Raw genomic sequence first — 19,071 nt, 5'->3', positions numbered from 1 at the left:
TTTATTCTTCGTGGTGGCTACAACTTTTTCAAATGTCATTTGATCAGAATGTATAAAAGTCAAAACATGATCAGGTTTATAATGTTTATTTCATCTGGATACACTTTTATGCTCGCCGGAGAAGTATTTCATAAGGAACTCCGCCATTGTTCCAATAGTTTAGAACCAGTTACTAAGTTACTATGCGTCATTACGAGGGAAGTGACGTCATGACTGTTGTATCCTATTCTGGGCGTGTTTTCCAATCGCTGTTTGCATAATCTTGGGAGTGAGCGTTGGGAACAAAGTTCGAATCCCAAAAAGCAATATAGTGTTAGAAATCATTTATTCGACCCCTCAATCGGTTCCAACTTTAAATGATTTTTTTTAAAAACATATTTAATTGATACTTATTATATTAAGAGTCTCATTATAGTGAATGACCGTGACCAATGGAAACAATTATCAACATGGATGCAGAGAGCAGCTATACTTATCGACCATGACTGAATCACAGAATTCTCAGCAAGCGTCATTCGGACTCACTCAACCCTAACACCGACTATATGCGTAGTTTACCTGAGTTACTTTTACCCCATGACTATTTATTACATTTTATTTTTCTGAGACAACTTATAGGCGTAGATAGTATCAAAGCTAATGTTTTTAGATTTTACAAGTTAATGGTAGTTGAATAAAACTATCTATGTACATGCTCATTTTTAATTCATTTTTCCAATTTTGAAAAGTAGCAAAAATCTCTAGGATTGAGTGAGTTAATACTTACCTACTTTTAGTGAAATTTAACGGTTGATTATCTGACGTCACAAACTTATTTTCTGAACCTGATATCATTACGTGTTAGTATTTATTATTTAATTTAGGAGCAGCGTGGCTCTGCGGTGCGGTCTTTGTTTCTTACCGGAAAGGTACCGGGTTTGATCTCCTGCCGCTGCGCTGTGAGTCCTTGAGCAAGTCACATCTCGCCCTAGCTTAATTTGCACTGCGGCTGACGCCTGGGTTATTTCAGTCTTCCATTGGAACAGACCCTAAAGAATATTTCAACCAGGGATAAATATTATTTTTTATTTTATTTATTTATTTATTTATTTATTTATTTATTTATTTATTTATTTATTTATTTATTTATTTATTTATTTATTTATTTATGGGTAGACCTAGCTGAAAATTGTTGATTTTTCTGTTTTTACGTCACTCAGTGTCAATGGGGTGTTTGTTTGCACACCAACAACACAGCACGAAGAACACATCAAAGCTGTGCTGAACCAAGGTGAGCGGGAAGAAAACAAACACATTTATTATTCCTATTTATTGTGCGGCTATGTGGTCTTGTGGTAAGTCACTCGTTTTCGGATCAAAAGGTCCTGGGTTCGCGCCTCGCGCTCGGCGCATAGTTGAGTCCTTGGAAAGGGCTCTTTACTCACATTCTCTCACCGTACTCAGGTGTAAAATGAGTACCTGGCCGTTAAAAGCGTTGACTTTGTCCGAAAAATTGTAATATCGCCTAACAGGCGTCATGTCCCGTCCTACATGTTAAATGTTGTTGTTGACCAGGGACCCCTTCTAAAGCGCTTTGAGCACATTTAGTGGATATTGCGCTATATAAAGCTCAATTATTATTTATTTTTAGACAGACACAAGTTTTACTAATCCTTAACATACGTGTCAGTGCATGACATAATCATTCGAAAGGTGAAAATTTTGAATTGCATTTTCTGAAAGAATATTATGCTCCCCACATCATTTTAATCTTTATTTCAAGTAAATCGGGTGATTTTTCATGAAGTTATGATCAGACGTATGGGAAAGGTATCCAGCAACTTTTCTCAAATTTCATACTTTTTCAACTTGACGCATCATCATTGTCATGATCATTATCATCATCAACATCATCATCATCATCATCATCGTCATCATCTTCATCATCATTACACCATCATCATCATCATTATTATCATCGCAATCTCTTTATTTCACTTTTCTCCGTTATGATTCGGCATTGTTTATCTCCCATTATTCAAGGCAAGGCTGTGTTCAGTGAAAAGCCAGTGACAGACAAAATAGAGACAACTAAAGCATGCTATGACCTCGCCGAAAGCAAGAAGATCCCTCTTTTCTGCGCTTTTCACAGGTATCTACGATACAGATTATACAATTTTATCCAAAACTGATATTCATTTGTGGTGTATATATGTGATCCCTGGTCTCAAAACGGTAGTATGTCGGTGTGGACGAGATGATAAAAAATCAAATTATAGATAAACTGGTCAAAAATATGAAACTTTGGTATTTAGCACAGTTAAATATGATACCTTTCTCCTCTATAAAGCAAATAAACTCAACTTAAGCATGATATTTTCGGCTACAAATTCCATTTTCAGCATCTTTATCATCCCGACTTAATACCATTTTGAGACGAGGGGTCATATATATATATATATATATATATATATATATATTATATATATATTATATATATATTTATGAGTGTTGGTGGGTACTCGTAGGTACGAAAGTGCTCGATAATGATTGTTAGAGCTAATAATATAGAATGCAAATTGTCACTCACATTTTTTGTGGCCGAGACGATTCGTTTCTGTGTCTCTTTACACGTCCTCAGTCGGCGTAATCCTTAGTAGAAACAATAGCACATTAAACAAAAGATCAGAACTAATGACAATGTGCAGACACTCTAACAAATTCAAGCTCAAAACGCAAAAGGCCAAATACCCCCCCCCCCCCCCCATTCCCGAACCCATTATACCCCTCCTCCCCCGCCTCCCCCCCCCCCCCCCGCCTCTCCTCCCCCCCCCCCCCCCGGCTTCCCCCCACATATACCGTTATGTGTGTTTTAGTGAAAGTAACATAACTCCCTTGCATCTCATCAGTCGTTATAGGATTCAATAGTCTGATGTCACGTCCGCCCAGCAAAAAGCAGCTTGGTTCTAAACAAAGAAAATCGGTACCAATTTCAGTTACCAAATCCAATTTTTATTCTTCATGCTGGCTAGAACTTTTTCACATGTCTTGTGATCAGAATGTATAAAAGTGAAAACATGATCAGATTTATGTGGTTTTTTTCTCCTCTGAATACACATTTATGCTTGTCGGAGAAGTATTTCATAATGACGTCCGCCATTGTCCCGATAGTTTAGAACCAGTTACTAAGTTACGTTACGAGGGAAGTGATGTCACGACTGTTGAAGCCTATTTTGATATGACTACGAGGGAGGACAAATTCATAGTATTCATATTGAGTGCTATTTGGTGCGTGAATGATTATGTGTGTGGGTGAATTGCGCAATACATTTAAACACAAAAGGCATTCATTCATTTTATTTAAATTTTATGTGTTAAGATAAAAGACCAATTATTCTAACCATTATGTTTACCCCGCCCCTCCTCTAAGCTTGGTGAGAAGTTGCCAGGCTTCAATACCAGTAAAAGGAGACACTGGGTGGCTGCGGATCTACTTGGGCCGAGGAGCTGCCTCACAGCAAAGGCGCTTCATCAGTGGGGACTTTCCACTTGTCCTACATGTACCCGATGTCGGCAAGAACCCGAAACCGCAGAGCATCTAGTTGAACGGTGTGTTGTGACGATGCTACCGGGCGGGTTCCCGACGGTGCACGAATGCGTACCGGACTTCGCTGATTGGGTCGATCGTCATAACATGCCTTTACAGAGAGAACGTAAACATGGTTTTGCGCATGCATTTCTCGTCCTCGCACCGTATAGACCACACAATTTTAAAACTTTTCAACTGAGGATATCTCTCCTTTGGTTAAGTAGATTTGAAAAAAGAAAGAAGGAATGAAAAATAATTTCAAGCTTTGAAATATAATGTTATTGGGGTGAGAGAAAAAAATGTTTAGAATTAAACACACGGTTCTATAAAATTTAAAGATCGCTGATAAACGATTTAACTAACCGCGCGATTTCACCGGAAGCGAGGACGAGAGACGCATGCGCAAAACCATGTTTACGTTCTCTCTGTTAGAGCATGTATCGTCATAATATAGTAGTGTGAGAACCATAAGAAGCTGCTGCCGTTGTGGTACGTCAGGGGTATTATTATTTTCTCTTTTTGTGCAGACGTTTCGATCCGAGTTTTAACAGTGTCCGAGACAACATCCGGTCAGGCAAGTCTGGCCGTCTGAGGTTATTGAGATTCTCTAGCCATGACCCATCCCATCCTCCAATTGACTACATTAAACAGTCAGGTGAGAATAGGATTCAATAGTCTGACGTCACGTCCGCCCAGCAACCAGCAGCTTTGTTCTGAACACAGAAAATCGGTTCTTTTTATTCTTCATGCTGGCTAGAACTTTTTCACATGTCATAATGTGATCAGAATGTATTAAAGTCAAAACATGATTAGATTTATAACACACTATTATACACTATTACGCTCGTTTGAGAAGTATTTGATAAGGGCATCCGCCATTGTTCCGATAGTTTAGAACCATTTACTAAGATACTAAACGTCATTACGAGGGAAGTGACATCACGACTATTGAAGCCAATTAGAGTGCATTTAATTTGGCATTGCAATTAGTAAATAGTAAAATAGTAAATAATGAATTTATATAGAGCCTAAACATCCACGTTAATCGTGCTCTGCGGCGCTTTACATAATAAATTCAACCTATTGTTTACTCAACTAATATCTATTTGTTCTTCTTGAGAAACAATCGTCAACTAAGTTCTTCCCACAATGGGGGGCTATCTCTATTCATGTTTTCGTCCAACCAGGTCATCAATCACGTGATTTGTTGCTATCCAATAATCGGATATTTCTTAACAAATGTAAACGCGCTGCTTTATTTACAAAAGTTATGAACATACCCATGTGTCAAGATAAATAAAATAACCAATCAAGATGCTAGATATTTAAATAATTATTGTGGACACTTTTCACTAAATGGGTCACTTTAGGCACATTTTGCAATGTGGCCAATGACCTCGAGTACGGTGAGAGAATGTGAGTAAAGAGCCTTTTCCAAGGACTCAACTATGCGCCGAGCGAGGCTCGAAGCCAGGACCTTCCGATCCGTAAGCGAGTGTGATACCACAAGATCACATAGCCGCACTTTGTGGCAATCTTAAGAAAACAATCTCTGGCACAACTTCATTTACATAAACCGATATTAACTTCATGTATTTGAACAAAAGTTGATAATGTCCACAAGTTATACAAAGATGCCAGTGTTTTCGGTTCGTTTACTTTTTATTATTCTTTTTTTTCACCTTAAGCCTTAAATTAGCAAGTCTTATAACCGAACGCAATTGAGTTTTGGCTTGAGTTCCACTGTGGAAATTGACAATAATATTTGTTTGGCTCCAGAGTATGTCCATTAGACCTTCAAATGTGTACACGTTGCCTAAAGCACTTTAGTGGATATTGCGCTATCATATTTCCATCGGACCTTCAAATGTGTACACGTTGCCTAAAGCACTTTAGTGGATATTGCGCTATCATATTTCCATCGGACCTTCAAATGTGTACACGTTGCCTTAAGCACTTTAGTGGATATTGCGCTATCACATTTCCATCAGACCTTCAAATGTGTACACGTTGCCTAAAGCACTTTAGTGGATATTGCGCTATCATATTTAAATCAGACCTTCAAATGTGTACACGTTGCCTAAAGCACTTTAGTGGATATTGCGCTATCATATTTCCATCAGACCTTCAAATGTGTACACGTTGCCTAAAGCACTTTAGTGGATATTGCGCTATCATATTTCCATCAGACCTTCAAATGTGTACACGTTGCCTAAAGCACTTTAGTGGATATTGGGCTATCATATTTCCATCAGACCTTCAAATGTGTACACGTTGCCTAAATCACTTTAGTGGATATTGCGCTATCATATTTCCATCAGACCTTCAAATGTGTACACATTGCCTAAAGCACTTTAGTGGATATTGCGCTATCATATTTCCATCAGACCTTCAAATGTGTACACGTTGCCTAAAGCACTTTAGTGGATATTGCGCTATCATATTTCCATCGGACCTTCAAATGTGTACACGTTGCCTAAAGCACTTTAGTGGATATTGCGCTATCACATTTCCATCAGATCTTCAAATGTGTACACGTTGCCTAAAGCACTTTAGTGGATATTGCGCTATCATATTTAAATCAGACCTTCAAATGTGTACACGTTGCCTAAAGCACTTTAGTGGATATTGCGCTATCATATTTCCATCAGACCTTCAAATGTGTACACGTTGCCTAAAGCACTTTAGTGGATATTGCGCTATCATATTTCCATCAGACCTTCAAATGTGTACACGTTGCCTAAAGCACTTTAGTGGATATTGCGCTATCATATTTCCATCAGACCTTCAAATGTGTACACGTTGCCTAAAGCACTTTAGTGGATATTGCGCTATCATATTTCCATCAGACCTTCAAATGTGTACACATTGCCTAAAGCACTTTAGTGGATATTGCGCTATCATATTTCCATCAGACCTTCAAATGTGTACACGTTGCCTAAAGCACTTTAGTGGATATTGCGCTATCATATTTCCATCGGACCTTCAAATGTGTACACGTCGTCTAAAGCACTTTAGTGGATATTGCGCTGTCATATTTCCATCAGACCTTCAAATGCGGACACGTCGCCTAAAGCACTTTAGTGGATATTGTGCTATCATTTGTCCATCAGACCTTCAAATGTGTACACGTCGCCTAAAGCACTTTAGTGGATATTGCGCTATCATATTTCCATCAGACCTTCAAATGTGTACACATCGCCTAAAGCACTTTAGTGGATATTGCGCTATCTAAATGCCCAACTTTTTTAGTGGGATTGATTATATATGTATGATTTTTCATTTACAATGTTACTAGCTTTAACACTATTTTTATTTGTTAATTGTAACAGTTGAGTCAATTAAGATTGATTTCCAATGGCAAAAAATATTGGTTAAACCAAGCCTTTTTACCTATCATTGTATCAGATTTTAAGGGTGTTATAGTCAAATTTTGAAAATAATGTGCTTTTTATATTAAAAATGTGTATATTATTATAAAATATTCTATCTACAATTACATTTTGTTTTGAAATAATCCTTATGATATTATATTGGTATATATTTCTCAGGAGGTATTCTTAAAGATTCAACAATTCACGACCTTGACCTGGCATTATGGATGTCAGGGTCACCAGCAAAAAGCGTTTACGTCCAAGGTCAGCATTTCAACCCTGACATCAAAGCATACGGTGACCATGACCTTGTGGTTGTCATAATAACTCATGAAAATGGCGCCGTCTCCATCGTTGACAACGGAAGGAGATGTTGCCATGGTTACGACCAAAGGCTTGAGGTATTCATTTGTCGTTATAATGTAATACTGAAAAATGGGGACATATTCCGAATACTCCTACATCCCCAGTATTTTTTCAATCTGTATTTTGACCGTAGATCTTTTGTCGGTCTTTTATTTATTCAATTTGTCATCATATAGAAGCATTTTAAAAACTCTTGAACAAACCTTGATAGATTTGTGAAAGTTTAAAATTTCCTTATTTGACCATTGTTTTGATTCTCGGCAGCCATTTTGATTTGTGAAGTATTTAAAAGTAGTGCAGAACAGTCCAAGGGTTATTTTTTCTATTAGGGTTAGCACGAATCGGAGGATTTTTTTTCTATTAGGGTTAGCCATAAGTCTTAGCAAAGGTGCTAGGGTGTTTGTTTTTCCTATTAGGATTAGGTAAAGGTACTAGGTTTTATTTATTATTGGGAATATTATTTGAGTTGATTCCCTTTGTATGAGCTTTCGTAAGGCCTCCCGAAAAATGAGCAGAGATAAAACCTTCCCATCTGAAATTTAAGTATTGTGGATTGCAATAGAAATAAGAAAGTGTTCTTAATGAAAAGCAAAACTGTTTTAGAACTGCACCATATATATATATATATATATATATATATATATATATATATATATATATATATATATATATGAAGCTTGGTCTTTGGTCTTTAAAAATAAACGTGAACCATTGGCTGAAGTCGGTCGGCACTATGTACCGTACAAATCAGTTGCTTTGAAGATATTTTAAAGTTAGATAACAATTATGAGACATTTCCTTTTTTTTTATTTATATTAGAAATTGCATTCATTCTCCTGATAGACATGTGACCCCTCGCCTCAAAACGGTATTATGTCGAGATGATTAAGATGCTGGAAATGGCGAATTTTATAGCCAGAAATCCCAGGTCTGGGAAGAGTTTGTATGTTTTATTGAAGAGAATGGATAGGTACCATATTTCAGTGTTCTAGATGTCAATAATTCATATTTTTGACCAGTTTAGCTATCATTTGACTATTTCGCATTTGGTTCATTCCGACATAATACAGTTTTGAGACGATGGGTCACAAATATGAACATTTTGCACGATTCCCATAATTTTGACCATAAATTCAATTTTCACCACTAATCCAACATGGCATATACACTGTCTGGATAAGATTATACATTATTAACATTCTATCTTTTTTAGATACATTGTGGGCAGTGGATAAATTCTCTCCTTACCAACTATAGGAAAATCTTCACATTCGTTACGATACAACCAACATTTTTCTTATTCAAATTTCTCTTGTACATCATAAAATTTAAATAAAATGAACAGTGTGTTGTAGAGCAGGTTTTGCTAAAGAAATTATGTATCGCAAGAACTTTACTGTGATTGTGTTTGAGTGATAAAAATCTATTTTTTTTTGTGTTAGTTGGGTGTGAAGTTTTGGGATAATCCTGAAAATGGCTGGTAAGGAGAAAGGTAAATGATACGAGTTCACCATTAGAAGAATTTGAGACATTGCGTAGGTATGTGATCTCGTGGTATGACACTGTCTTTTGGCTCGAACAGTCCTGGGTTCGAGCCCCGCTAGCTCGCTCGGCTCATAGTTGAGTCCTTGGAAAAGGCTCTATACTCACATGCTCTCACCGTACTCAGGTGTCAAATGAGTACCTGGCCGTTAACAGCGTTGTCTCAGTCCGAAAAAATAGTAATCTCGCCTAACAGGCGTCATGTCTTGTCCTTCATATTAAGTGTTGCTGTTGGCCAGGGACCCCATGCAAAGCTCCTTGAGCAAGTAAAGTGGATATTACTCTATATAAAAGCTCATTTTTTTTTGTTTTAAAGAGAATTTTCTTTTAATCATTTTCATCAGGCCCAGTGCGAGGACGGGGTTTTCATCGTGTCCAACCGATTCAGCCATCAGGTGACCCAATACGGGGTTAATGGACAGTCCAGTGTTCCTCCTATTGACCAGTCGTTTAACACGAGGTACCCCGAAGCGTACGCATTGGAGGCGGAGCATTTTCTCGACATATTGGAAGGTAAGAAAAAATAATTGAGCTTTATATAGAGCAATATCCACTAAATGTGCTCAAAGCGCTTTACAAGGGGTCCCTGGTCAACAGCAACATTTAACATGTAGGACGGGACATGCCGCCTGTTAGACGATATTACAATTTTTTTTCGGACAAAGACAACGCTGTTAACGGCCAGGTACTCATTTTACACCTGAGTACGATGAGAGAATGTGAGTAAAGACCCTTTTCCAAGGACTCAACTATGCGCCGAGCGCGAGGCTCGAACCCAGGACCTTCCGATCCGACGAGTGTCATACCACTAGACCACAAAGCCGCACATGTAAGCAATCAATCAGAGCCTGAAAACGTAGCCATCGTTAACTTATAGCCTGACACTGACGACAACAAAAATGACGTCAAAATGCCAGTCTTTGGCCACAAAAGAAAACAAATCATGAGTTGTATTCAATAGTTCAACCAATGGGACCTCTTGTTTCCAAGGATTAATGTAAGGTAAATAACTCTCTCCTGGATACTAAACTTGGCATTATAGTTTGAATTACCTCCCTTCGGTAATTTTAGATAATCAAATTTATATTCCCCTATATCAACGAAGTGCATCTACAATGTGACGTGCAAGTCGAGATTTCAATTTAACGGCCATTGATTATTTCCAGAATACTTTTTTAATTATTCATCTTTAATAAAAAAAAAAAACAAAACACTAGTACATTCTATTTTATTATTATTCACATTTACTCTATAAACTAGTACATTTTATTTCATAATTTTTCACATTTATTTATAAACTAGTACATTTTATTTTATTAACATTCACATTTACTCTATAAACTAGTACATTTTATTTTATAATTATTCACATTTATTTATAAACTAGAACCTTTTATTTTATAATTATTCACATTTACTCTATAAACTAGTACATTTTATTTTTTGACTATCCCAGGTAAAGCAACGCCCAGAATATCCAAGAACGACACACTATCGGTCATGACGTTGGTGCAAGCGGCCTCCGAGTCGAAGGAGACTGGACTCAAAGTCAATCTATCTTGAATCATATTTTGTAATTCTCTTGTTAACAACTCCATTTTCACATATTACTACTATTATCTCATTCGTGTGTAGTGTTTCATTCAACCTTTTTTGTTGATAAAGGGGAAACCCGAAACGTCCACAGTATCTGTTTTCGTTTATTAAATGGAAGCTTACAGTCAATTTCACATTGTTATTTATTACAATTACGATAAAGCATTAAACAAAACTATCATATTTATAGCAATCAATTTATTTTTTGCAGGACCTTTTTCATTAAACCGGTTTGAGTCGACTAGTCAAATTTCATCATTAGCATTGTTATTTGGGGGTATGTTTTAATTTTTCATTATCATTATTATTTATCTCCTGTTATTTCTTTATGTCTGAGCAGTGATCTGTTGCCCTGAAATATCTCAATCAACCTGCCCCTCCAATGAAAAATGCCACTGCATCTGCATAATATATCTTATTTTTAATCTTTTAAAATTTCGGAGATTTGGCTTATATTATTTTTTTTCATCACCTTTCATACGATTTTTCGACCAGAGGGATGCATGGTAGTGTTATCAATGTACTAATGCGGTGTCTAAAACAAAATGTTACAGTAAATGACGTAATCAGTCGGATGGTGAAAAGGATTGAACTGAGATATTGCCTAGTTAAGTCATAAGGTTAATTTTTATCCAAAATTAGTTCTTGTCATAAATGATTAAATCAACCCTTTTTGTTCATCTTCAGGAAATATCGAAGGTTAATTTCACTTTTAAATGTTTTACAGCTAGTCAAGATGAAAAATTCTGAAATTTGAGAAAAGTTGCAGGATACCTTTCCCATACACCTGACCATAACTTCATAACAAATCGCCCGATTTACTTCAAATAAAGATTAAAATACTTTGGGGAGCATATTCTTTGAGAAAAGTTTTTAAAATGCAAATCCAAAATTGTCACCTTCCGACTGTTTATGTCATGCACTGACAGATATTCTTTTAGTCTAATACAACTATTTTTTATTTTATTTGGATTTGTATATTTGAGATGTGAGAGATCTTCTTATCATCACACTGTATGTGAATCAAGTCATTAGTAGTGATAAACGGACTGCCATAGCATGGTTGAAAGACGGAAAGAAAAAGAAAACAAAATCTAATCAATTTGATAACATTATTATTTTCTATTTTCTTTTTTTTACTAAACTGTATTGTCTCAATTCGAATGTGGCTTATGTCCATTGACACTGGGAACATGGTGTTCTGCAGACGATACATTGCAATGTCCGTTGGTGACAGTTCCTTGGAGTCCATTTCTTGATGATTCATCTGTCTTTGTAGAAGCAACACAGCCATTTCCGTGACTGTAATATCGTGCTGTAGCTGATGTTGTCTTTGTGGAATGATTGGTATTTTTAGCTAGTCGTCGGTAGTAGATGATCTGTATAAGAAGGACGACGTTGAAAAATGTTGACACCAAATATCTGTGGATATAAAGCAAAGAATAAAAGGGTTCAATACGATTCAATAGTCTGATGTCACGCCGCCTGGCAACGGCGGCCATCTTGGTTCTAAACAAAGAAAATCATTACTTTTTATTCTTCATGCTGGCTACAACTTTTCATATGCCTTGTGATCAGAATTTTGTAAAAGTCAAAACAAGATCAGATTTATAATGTTTTTCTCCTCTGGATACCCTTTATACTCGCCGGAGAAATATTTCATACGAGCGCCCGCCATTGTTCCGATAGTTTAGAGCCAGTGTTACTAAGTTACCATGCGTCATTAGGAAGGAAGTGACGTTACGACTGTTGAAGAGTATTCAGAGAGAGACACTCTAAAATGCGGCTATGATGTCTTGTGGTATGACGCCACCGTTTTCGGATCGGAAGGTCCTGGGTTTGAGCCTCGCTCGCTAGGTGAATAGTTGAGTCCTTGGAAAAGGCTCTTTACTCATAATATTCTCTCACCATACTTAGGTGTAAAATGAGTACCTGGCATTTAACAGCGTTGTTTCTGTCCGAAAAAAAATTGCAATATCGCCTAACAGGGGCCATGTCTCCTTCTACATGTTAAGTGTTCCTGTTGGTCAGGGACCCCATGTAAAGCGATTTGAGCACGTTTAGTGGATATTGCGCTATATAAAATCTCAAGTTTAAAAAATAATAATTGTTTTAATATAGAACTGAACAAGTGTGTATGAAAGGTGCCAAACAAAGCAAGAAAAAAATACTAATGATCGGTCTGTTGTGCGACATATTACCAAACTGTAATTAGTTTAAACATAGAAATTATCTGTCGTACATTGACAAAATTCCCAGTTGATCTTGCCCTGAACTTTTTCAAAAGTCAGATTTCAAAGTTAAATAAATAAAATAAGATAAAATAAAATTCTCTTTATTCATCCCACAGGGGAAATTTGTCTCTAGGGTATATTCCAAGGGCGCAATGTAGAGCCACACATTCAGCTAGGGCGAGGTGACTTGCTCAATACCACACAGTGCAGAGATAGGCAATCGAACCGTAGACATCGTTAACTTATAGATAGTACGCGCTTGGCTAAGAAACTCATAACATTGCCATCCGGAAGTATAACGAACCAACACACAAAACTATGTGTAATCTTAAACGTTGAAAGTCCGGTTAATACAGTTTAGTGAGAATCGCTCACAAACGCGGATGGCAAAAAACAATAACAAAGACATGAGTGACGTCATCTTCGAGCTATCTATAGCCTGATACACCGTCGCCATCGTTATGTTATAGCCTGACATTGAAATCCAAAAGGACTGGCAGTTTGACGTCATTATTTGGTTTTTGCACCGCCTAGTGAGTTGTCGTTAGTAGAACTCATGGAAACAAGTCATTTCATTGGTTGAACTATTGAATACAACTCACGATTTGTTTTCTTTTGTGGCAAAAGACTGGCATTTTGACGTCATTTTTTGGTCAGTGTCAGGCCATAACTTTACGAAGGCCACGATCGAACTCGGTACCTTTCGGTTACGAAGCAAAAACCGTATCGCTGAGCCACGCTGCCCCTTACGAGTTCCATAATAATTACTGACCAATTTAAAATCATGTGATAGAATATAGATGGGATATTGTCATCGTTTAGCTTATTCAATGTGGGCACACGTTAGTGTGTATGTGTGTATCTGAATATGTGTTTGTGTGTGTGTATGTGTGTATGGGAACAAAACAGACAATGGGCGTTTCGGGTACAAACCCTTCGTCAGCACAACAATACACAAATTTACGTGGAAAACAAATGTGTGTATGTGTGTGTGAACTAAAATATATTTTTAAACATATGTGACCCATCGTCTTAAAACGGTATTATGTCGGAATTAACTAAATGCGAAAAAGTCAAATGATAGCTAAACTGGTCAAAAATATGAATTATTGACATCTAGAACACTGAAATATGGTACCTATTCATTCTCTTCATTAAAGCATACAAACTCTTCCCAAGCCTGGGATTTCTGGCTATAAATTCCCCATTTCCAGCATCTTAACCCTTTCCTTGCCACCTATGGGAAAATCATCACATTTGTTACGATGCAACCGTCACTTTTCTCATCCAGATTTCATTTCTTTTTGCTATAGCTATAAAAACTTGACATTCTGTAATAGAGCCCATATTGTCTAACAATATTACGTATAGAATGTGCTTGTTGCTTTTCTTTTTGCGTAAGTAATGTCTGTTTTGTCTTGGAATGTAGTGAAGTTTTGGGGAAAATTCTGAAAATGGCTGGTAAGGAGAGGGTTAATCATCTCGAGATAATACCGTTTTGAGGCGAGGGGTCACACATTATTTTTATAATATCGATACCTTGAAATGATTAAAAGATCGCCCGTCTCTTGTATCGATGTATATACCCTGGCCAGGAGTCCGCTGACGTACAGAGACGTGGTCGTCTTCGACAACTGGCCCGTTCCTTTATTTCTCATGTTGGTGATGGCTTGAATCAGCTGTAGCAAATAAAAAAAACAAAGAAATAAATGAGCTTTATATATAGCGCAATATCCACTAAATGTGCTCAAAGCGCTTTACAAGGGGTCCCTGGTCAACAGCAACATTTAACATGAGGCCTGTTAGCTGATATTACAATTTTTCGGACAAAGACAACGCTGTTAACGACCAGGTACTCATTTTACATCTGAGTACGATGAGAGAATGTGAGTGAAGAGCCTTTTCCAAGGACTCAAGAATGCGCCGAGCTCGAGGCTCGAACCTGGGATCTTCCGATCCGAAAGCGAGTGTCATACCACGAGACCACATAGCCGCACAATATTTATCTAAATGACCAGATATGTTATTTTAGAATTTATATGTTGTCACTTGAAAATAAATAAATAAATAAATAAATAAAGATTCAATTCGCTTTATTCATCCCCATTGGGAAATTTGTCTTTAGGGTCTACTCCAAGGGAAGACTGGAACAACCGAGGCGTCAGCCGCAGAGCAGCGACGCAAAGTGAGCTAGGGCGAGGTGACTTGTTCAAGGCCACACACCTCAGCGGCGGCGGGTGATCGAACTCGGTACCTTTTGGTTACGAAGCAGAGACAGTACCGCTGAGCCACGCTGTGCCTTTAATGCCCAATGTTAACTAAAAATAATAATAGTAATAATAATAATAATAATAATAATAATAGTAATAATAATAATAATAATAATAATAATAATAATAATAATAATAATAATAATAATAATAATAATAATAATAATAATAATAATAATAATAATAATATAATAATAATAATAATAATATAATAATAATAATAATAATATATTAATAATAATATAATAATAAATAATAATAATATATAGATAATAATAATAATGATGATAATAATAATAATAATAATAATAATAATAATAATAATAATAATAATAATAATAATAATAATAATAATAATAATAATAATAATAATAATAATATAATAATAATAATAATAATAATAATAATAATAATAATAATAATAATAATAATAATAATAATAATAATAATAATAATAATAATAACACTTACCTTACTGAAAATTGTTACAAATAAATTTCCTGCTTGCATCAACATTAGGCTTTTCATGTCAACCAGCTCCGGTTTCATGAGGATACCCATCGACACCAGCGTAAGGGCGGGATATAGTGAAGACGCGAATCCTCTCTTTGAATAGTAGAGGACCAGGACTCCTATAGCGCAATTTTGAAATACGAAGAATGCGCTTTCTCCGTAGGACCTGTCTAAAGAAGACGTCGGAAAATATCATTAGTTTATCATTATGAGGCGATAAAGATGGAGAAAAAACCTGAAGTTATGATTGTAATTTGTTTGGTGTTTTCTTTGGAGCTTTTTTTATAGCGCAATATCTACTAAACGTGCTCAAAGCGATTTACAAGGGGTCCCTGACAACAGCAACATTTAACATTAAGGACAAGACATGACGCCTGCAGGGCGATAATATATTTTTTTTCGGACAGAGACAACGATGTAACGGCCAGGTACTCATTTTACACCCGAACACGGTGAGAGAATGTGAGTAAAGAGCCTTTTTCCAAGGACTCAACTATGCGCCGAGCGAGCGAGGCTCGAACCCGAAACCCTTCCGATCCGAAAGCGAGTGTCATACCACAAGACCACATAGCCGCACAAAGACGTAGGGCACGGACAAAATACTAAGAATAAAGAGACGACCCGCTAGTTCCCATTTCTAACCATGTTTTTGATTTGAAATTCATATTTCTTTCTAATCTCCGACGATATAAAAAGAAAATACAGTTTTGAGGTACTTGATCCTATTTAACTCTCTCCTTACCGACAATTGGATTCAACAGTCTGATGTCACGCCGCCCGGCAACGGCGGCCATCTTGGTTCTAAACAAAGAAAATCATTACTTTTTATTCTTCATGCTGGCTACAACTTTTCATATGCCTTGTGATCAGAATGTGTAAAAGTCAAAACATGATCAAATTTATGTGGTTTTTTTTCTCCTCTGGATACGCTTTTATGCTCGCCGGGGAAATAATATTTCATACGGGCGTCCGCCATTGTTTCGATAGTTTAGAGCCAGTGTTACTAAGTTACCATGCGTCATAAGGAAGGAAGTGACGTTACGGCTGTTAAAGCGTATTCTCAAAACTTTTACTAAATTCCCATAGCTACCGAAAACATAAATTGAATTTTCAAACTCAAATTTAAGCGCACAAAGTGCATGATATAGATACATAATTTTGTCGATCAAAACAAGATTTACAAAACACTATTAAAAGTTCTTGTAAATATAACAACACCTTTTCTTTAAATATTGTGATTTATAAAACAAATCTGAGTCGGAAAAATGCTGGTTGTATCGTAACGAATGTGACGATTTTTTATAGTTGGTAAGGAGAGGGTTATACTTCCGAATGGCAATGTTGTGAGCTTCTTAGCCAAGCGCATACTATCTATAGTTGGCAAGGAGAGGGTTAATGGATATAACTGCGCTATAGATAGTTCGAAGATGACGTTACTCGTGTCTTTGTTATTGTTTTTTGCCATCCGCGTTTATGAGTAATGCTCACTGAACTGTATGAAACCGACTATAAACGTTCATGGAAACACACAGTTTTGTGTGTTGGTCCGTTATACTTCCGGATGACAATTTTGTGAGCATCTTAGCCAAGCGCATACTATCTATATAAAAGCTCATGATTTAACATAGCACACACCATTTGAAGTAAGGTGATACCTGGTACTTAAGTACTAATATAAACCTAATAATTAGCACTTGTAATCGAATACTTCCTTCTGTTGTTATAATTTGGCCAGTCCAGACCCTACGTTGTTGACAAAACGCCTATAATTCAATTTATTCAGAAATTTTAAAATGTGTTGTAAAATGAAGGGAATAAAAATGACTCTTATAAAAAATACCAAAAAATATATAAATAAACGACGTTTCGGTCGTTGACCTTCTTCGGGTAAACAAAATTGTGAAATTTGTATCTTTTATAAGCGTGATTTTACTCCCTTTATTTTACTATACATTTTATTGCCTCACTGAGGCACTTATAGATAGTATGCGCTTGGCGAAGAAGCTCATAACATTGCCATCCGGAATTATAACGGACTAACACACAAAACTCTGTGTAACCATGAACTTTTATAGTCTGGATAATACAATTAAGTGAGAATTACTCATAAACGTGGGTGGCAAAAAAAAAACCAATAACAAAGACCCGAGTGACGTCAACTTCATTCTATCTATAGATTTTGGTATCAGAAATGTAAACGCCGTCGATTATTCCCAATGGTTAAACAGACATCAACGTATACTTATTTGCCGGTCTGATAATTGAAATTGTTATCGGCCTATTATTGTTCTATAGATAATACGAGTGGGCCTACATCCTACATACTCTCTAATCAACACAAAACATTGTCTGAGGACGAGAGACGCATGCGCACAACCAACATGACGTTCTCTCTCTAATATCTTTTCCGCCGGTGACGTCACAGACTACGGGTGACGTCCAATCAAGGGACGCTACTCTTCCGCTAATCTCATTCCCTATAGATAGTTCGAAGATGACGTCACTCAGGCCTTTATTATTGTTTTTGCCATCCCCGTTTGTGAGTTGTTCTCACTAAACTGTATTAACCAGACTATAAAAGTTCGTGGTTACACAGAGTTTGTGTGTTGGTCCGTCATACTTCCGGATGGCAATGTTGTGAACTCCTTGGCCAAGCGCATTCTATAATATATATATATATATATATATATATATATATATATATATATATATAGAGAGAGAGAGAGAGAGAGAGAGAAAGAGAGAGAGAGAGAGAAAGAGATAAAGAAAGAAAGAGAGAGAGAAGGGATAGAGAGAGAGAGAAAGAGAGAAAGAAATAAAGAGAGAGAGAGAAAGAGAGAAAGAAATAAAGAGAGAGAGAGAGAGAGGGAGAGAGAGAGAGAGAGAGAGAAGAGAGAGAAAAGAGAGAAAGAAAAAGAGAGAAGATAGAGAAAGAGAGAAAGAAAGAAGAGAGAGAGAGAGAAAGAGGGAGAGAGAGAGAGAGGGAGAGAAGAGAGAAGAATAAGAGAGAGGAGAGAAAGAGAGAAGAAATAAAGAGAGAGAGAGAAAGAGAGAAAGAAATAAAGAGAGAGAGAGAGAAAGAGAGAAAGAAATAAAGAGAGAGAGAGAAAGAGAGAAAGAATAAGAGAGAGAGAGTGAGAGAAGAGAGAGAGAGTACAGAGAACAAATGAAGACTTACGTAAAGGGGAAAAGTTTTCTAGCAGCATATGCCGTTTTGGAGCAATGTGCCAACAATTCGATGGTGACAGAAGGCATCGCGATCCCTTCGCCACTTTTGGCTATCCATATTTTCCTGAGCTGGGGAACCTTGGCTGTGAATTAAATAATTAAGATAATATTATGCTGAAAGTGTTATAGTTGGTATTGTCTTTAGCATCGTTGTTATTATCAATAGCGACATTCTTATCATTTTCAGTTTCGTGATCATCATCATCATCATCATACTCATTATTATTATTTTTCTTACTATCATCATCCGTCATCATCATCATCATCATCATCATCATCTTCTTCTTCTTCTTCTTCTTCTTCTTCTTCTTTATTATTATTATTATTATTATTATTATTATTATTATTATTATTATTATTATTATTATTATTATTATTAT

General features: G+C 36.5%; 2 protein-coding genes across 5 annotated transcripts in view; one reads left to right on the top strand and one right to left on the bottom strand.

Moving 5' to 3' along the window:
• The window catches only part of LOC144955832 (inositol 2-dehydrogenase-like), a 14,895-nt gene extending 4,363 nt beyond the window's left edge, over nt 1-10,532 (top strand). For all 4 annotated transcript variants that reach the window (XM_078886030.1, XM_078886033.1, XM_078886031.1 and 1 more), the window contains 6 exons: nt 1,200-1,270; nt 2,023-2,131; nt 4,096-4,223; nt 7,120-7,343; nt 9,195-9,363; nt 10,307-10,532. In XM_078886030.1, coding sequence (XP_078742156.1) covers nt 1,200-1,270; nt 2,023-2,131; nt 4,096-4,223; nt 7,120-7,343; nt 9,195-9,363; nt 10,307-10,413 — 808 coding nt within the window. In that variant the 3' untranslated portion in view covers nt 10,414-10,532. The remainder of the gene's footprint in view (nt 1-1,199; nt 1,271-2,022; nt 2,132-4,095; nt 4,224-7,119; nt 7,344-9,194; nt 9,364-10,306) is intronic.
• A 687-nt stretch (nt 10,533-11,219) lies between these two features.
• On the bottom strand, nt 11,220-15,723 carry LOC144955834 (mannose-P-dolichol utilization defect 1 protein homolog). Its single transcript, XM_078886034.1, has 3 exons — nt 15,422-15,723; nt 14,220-14,359; nt 11,220-11,868 (listed from the first exon to the last, which is right to left on the bottom strand). Exons 1-3 carry the CDS (start codon nt 15,509-15,511, stop codon nt 11,601-11,603), a joined length of 498 nt encoding a protein of 165 aa, XP_078742160.1. The 5' UTR covers nt 15,512-15,723; the 3' UTR covers nt 11,220-11,600.
• Nucleotides 15,724-19,071: the final 3,348 nt, after the last annotated feature.

This window comes from Berghia stephanieae, chromosome 10 (genome assembly GCF_034508935.2).
Source record: "Berghia stephanieae isolate SIO BIC M18660-M18661 chromosome 10, UCSD_Bste_1.3, whole genome shotgun sequence".
NCBI classification, from domain to species: domain Eukaryota; kingdom Metazoa; phylum Mollusca; class Gastropoda; order Nudibranchia; family Aeolidiidae; genus Berghia; species Berghia stephanieae.
Note: the sequence above shows the minus strand (reverse complement) of the source record. Positions and strands in the feature narration are given on the sequence as shown.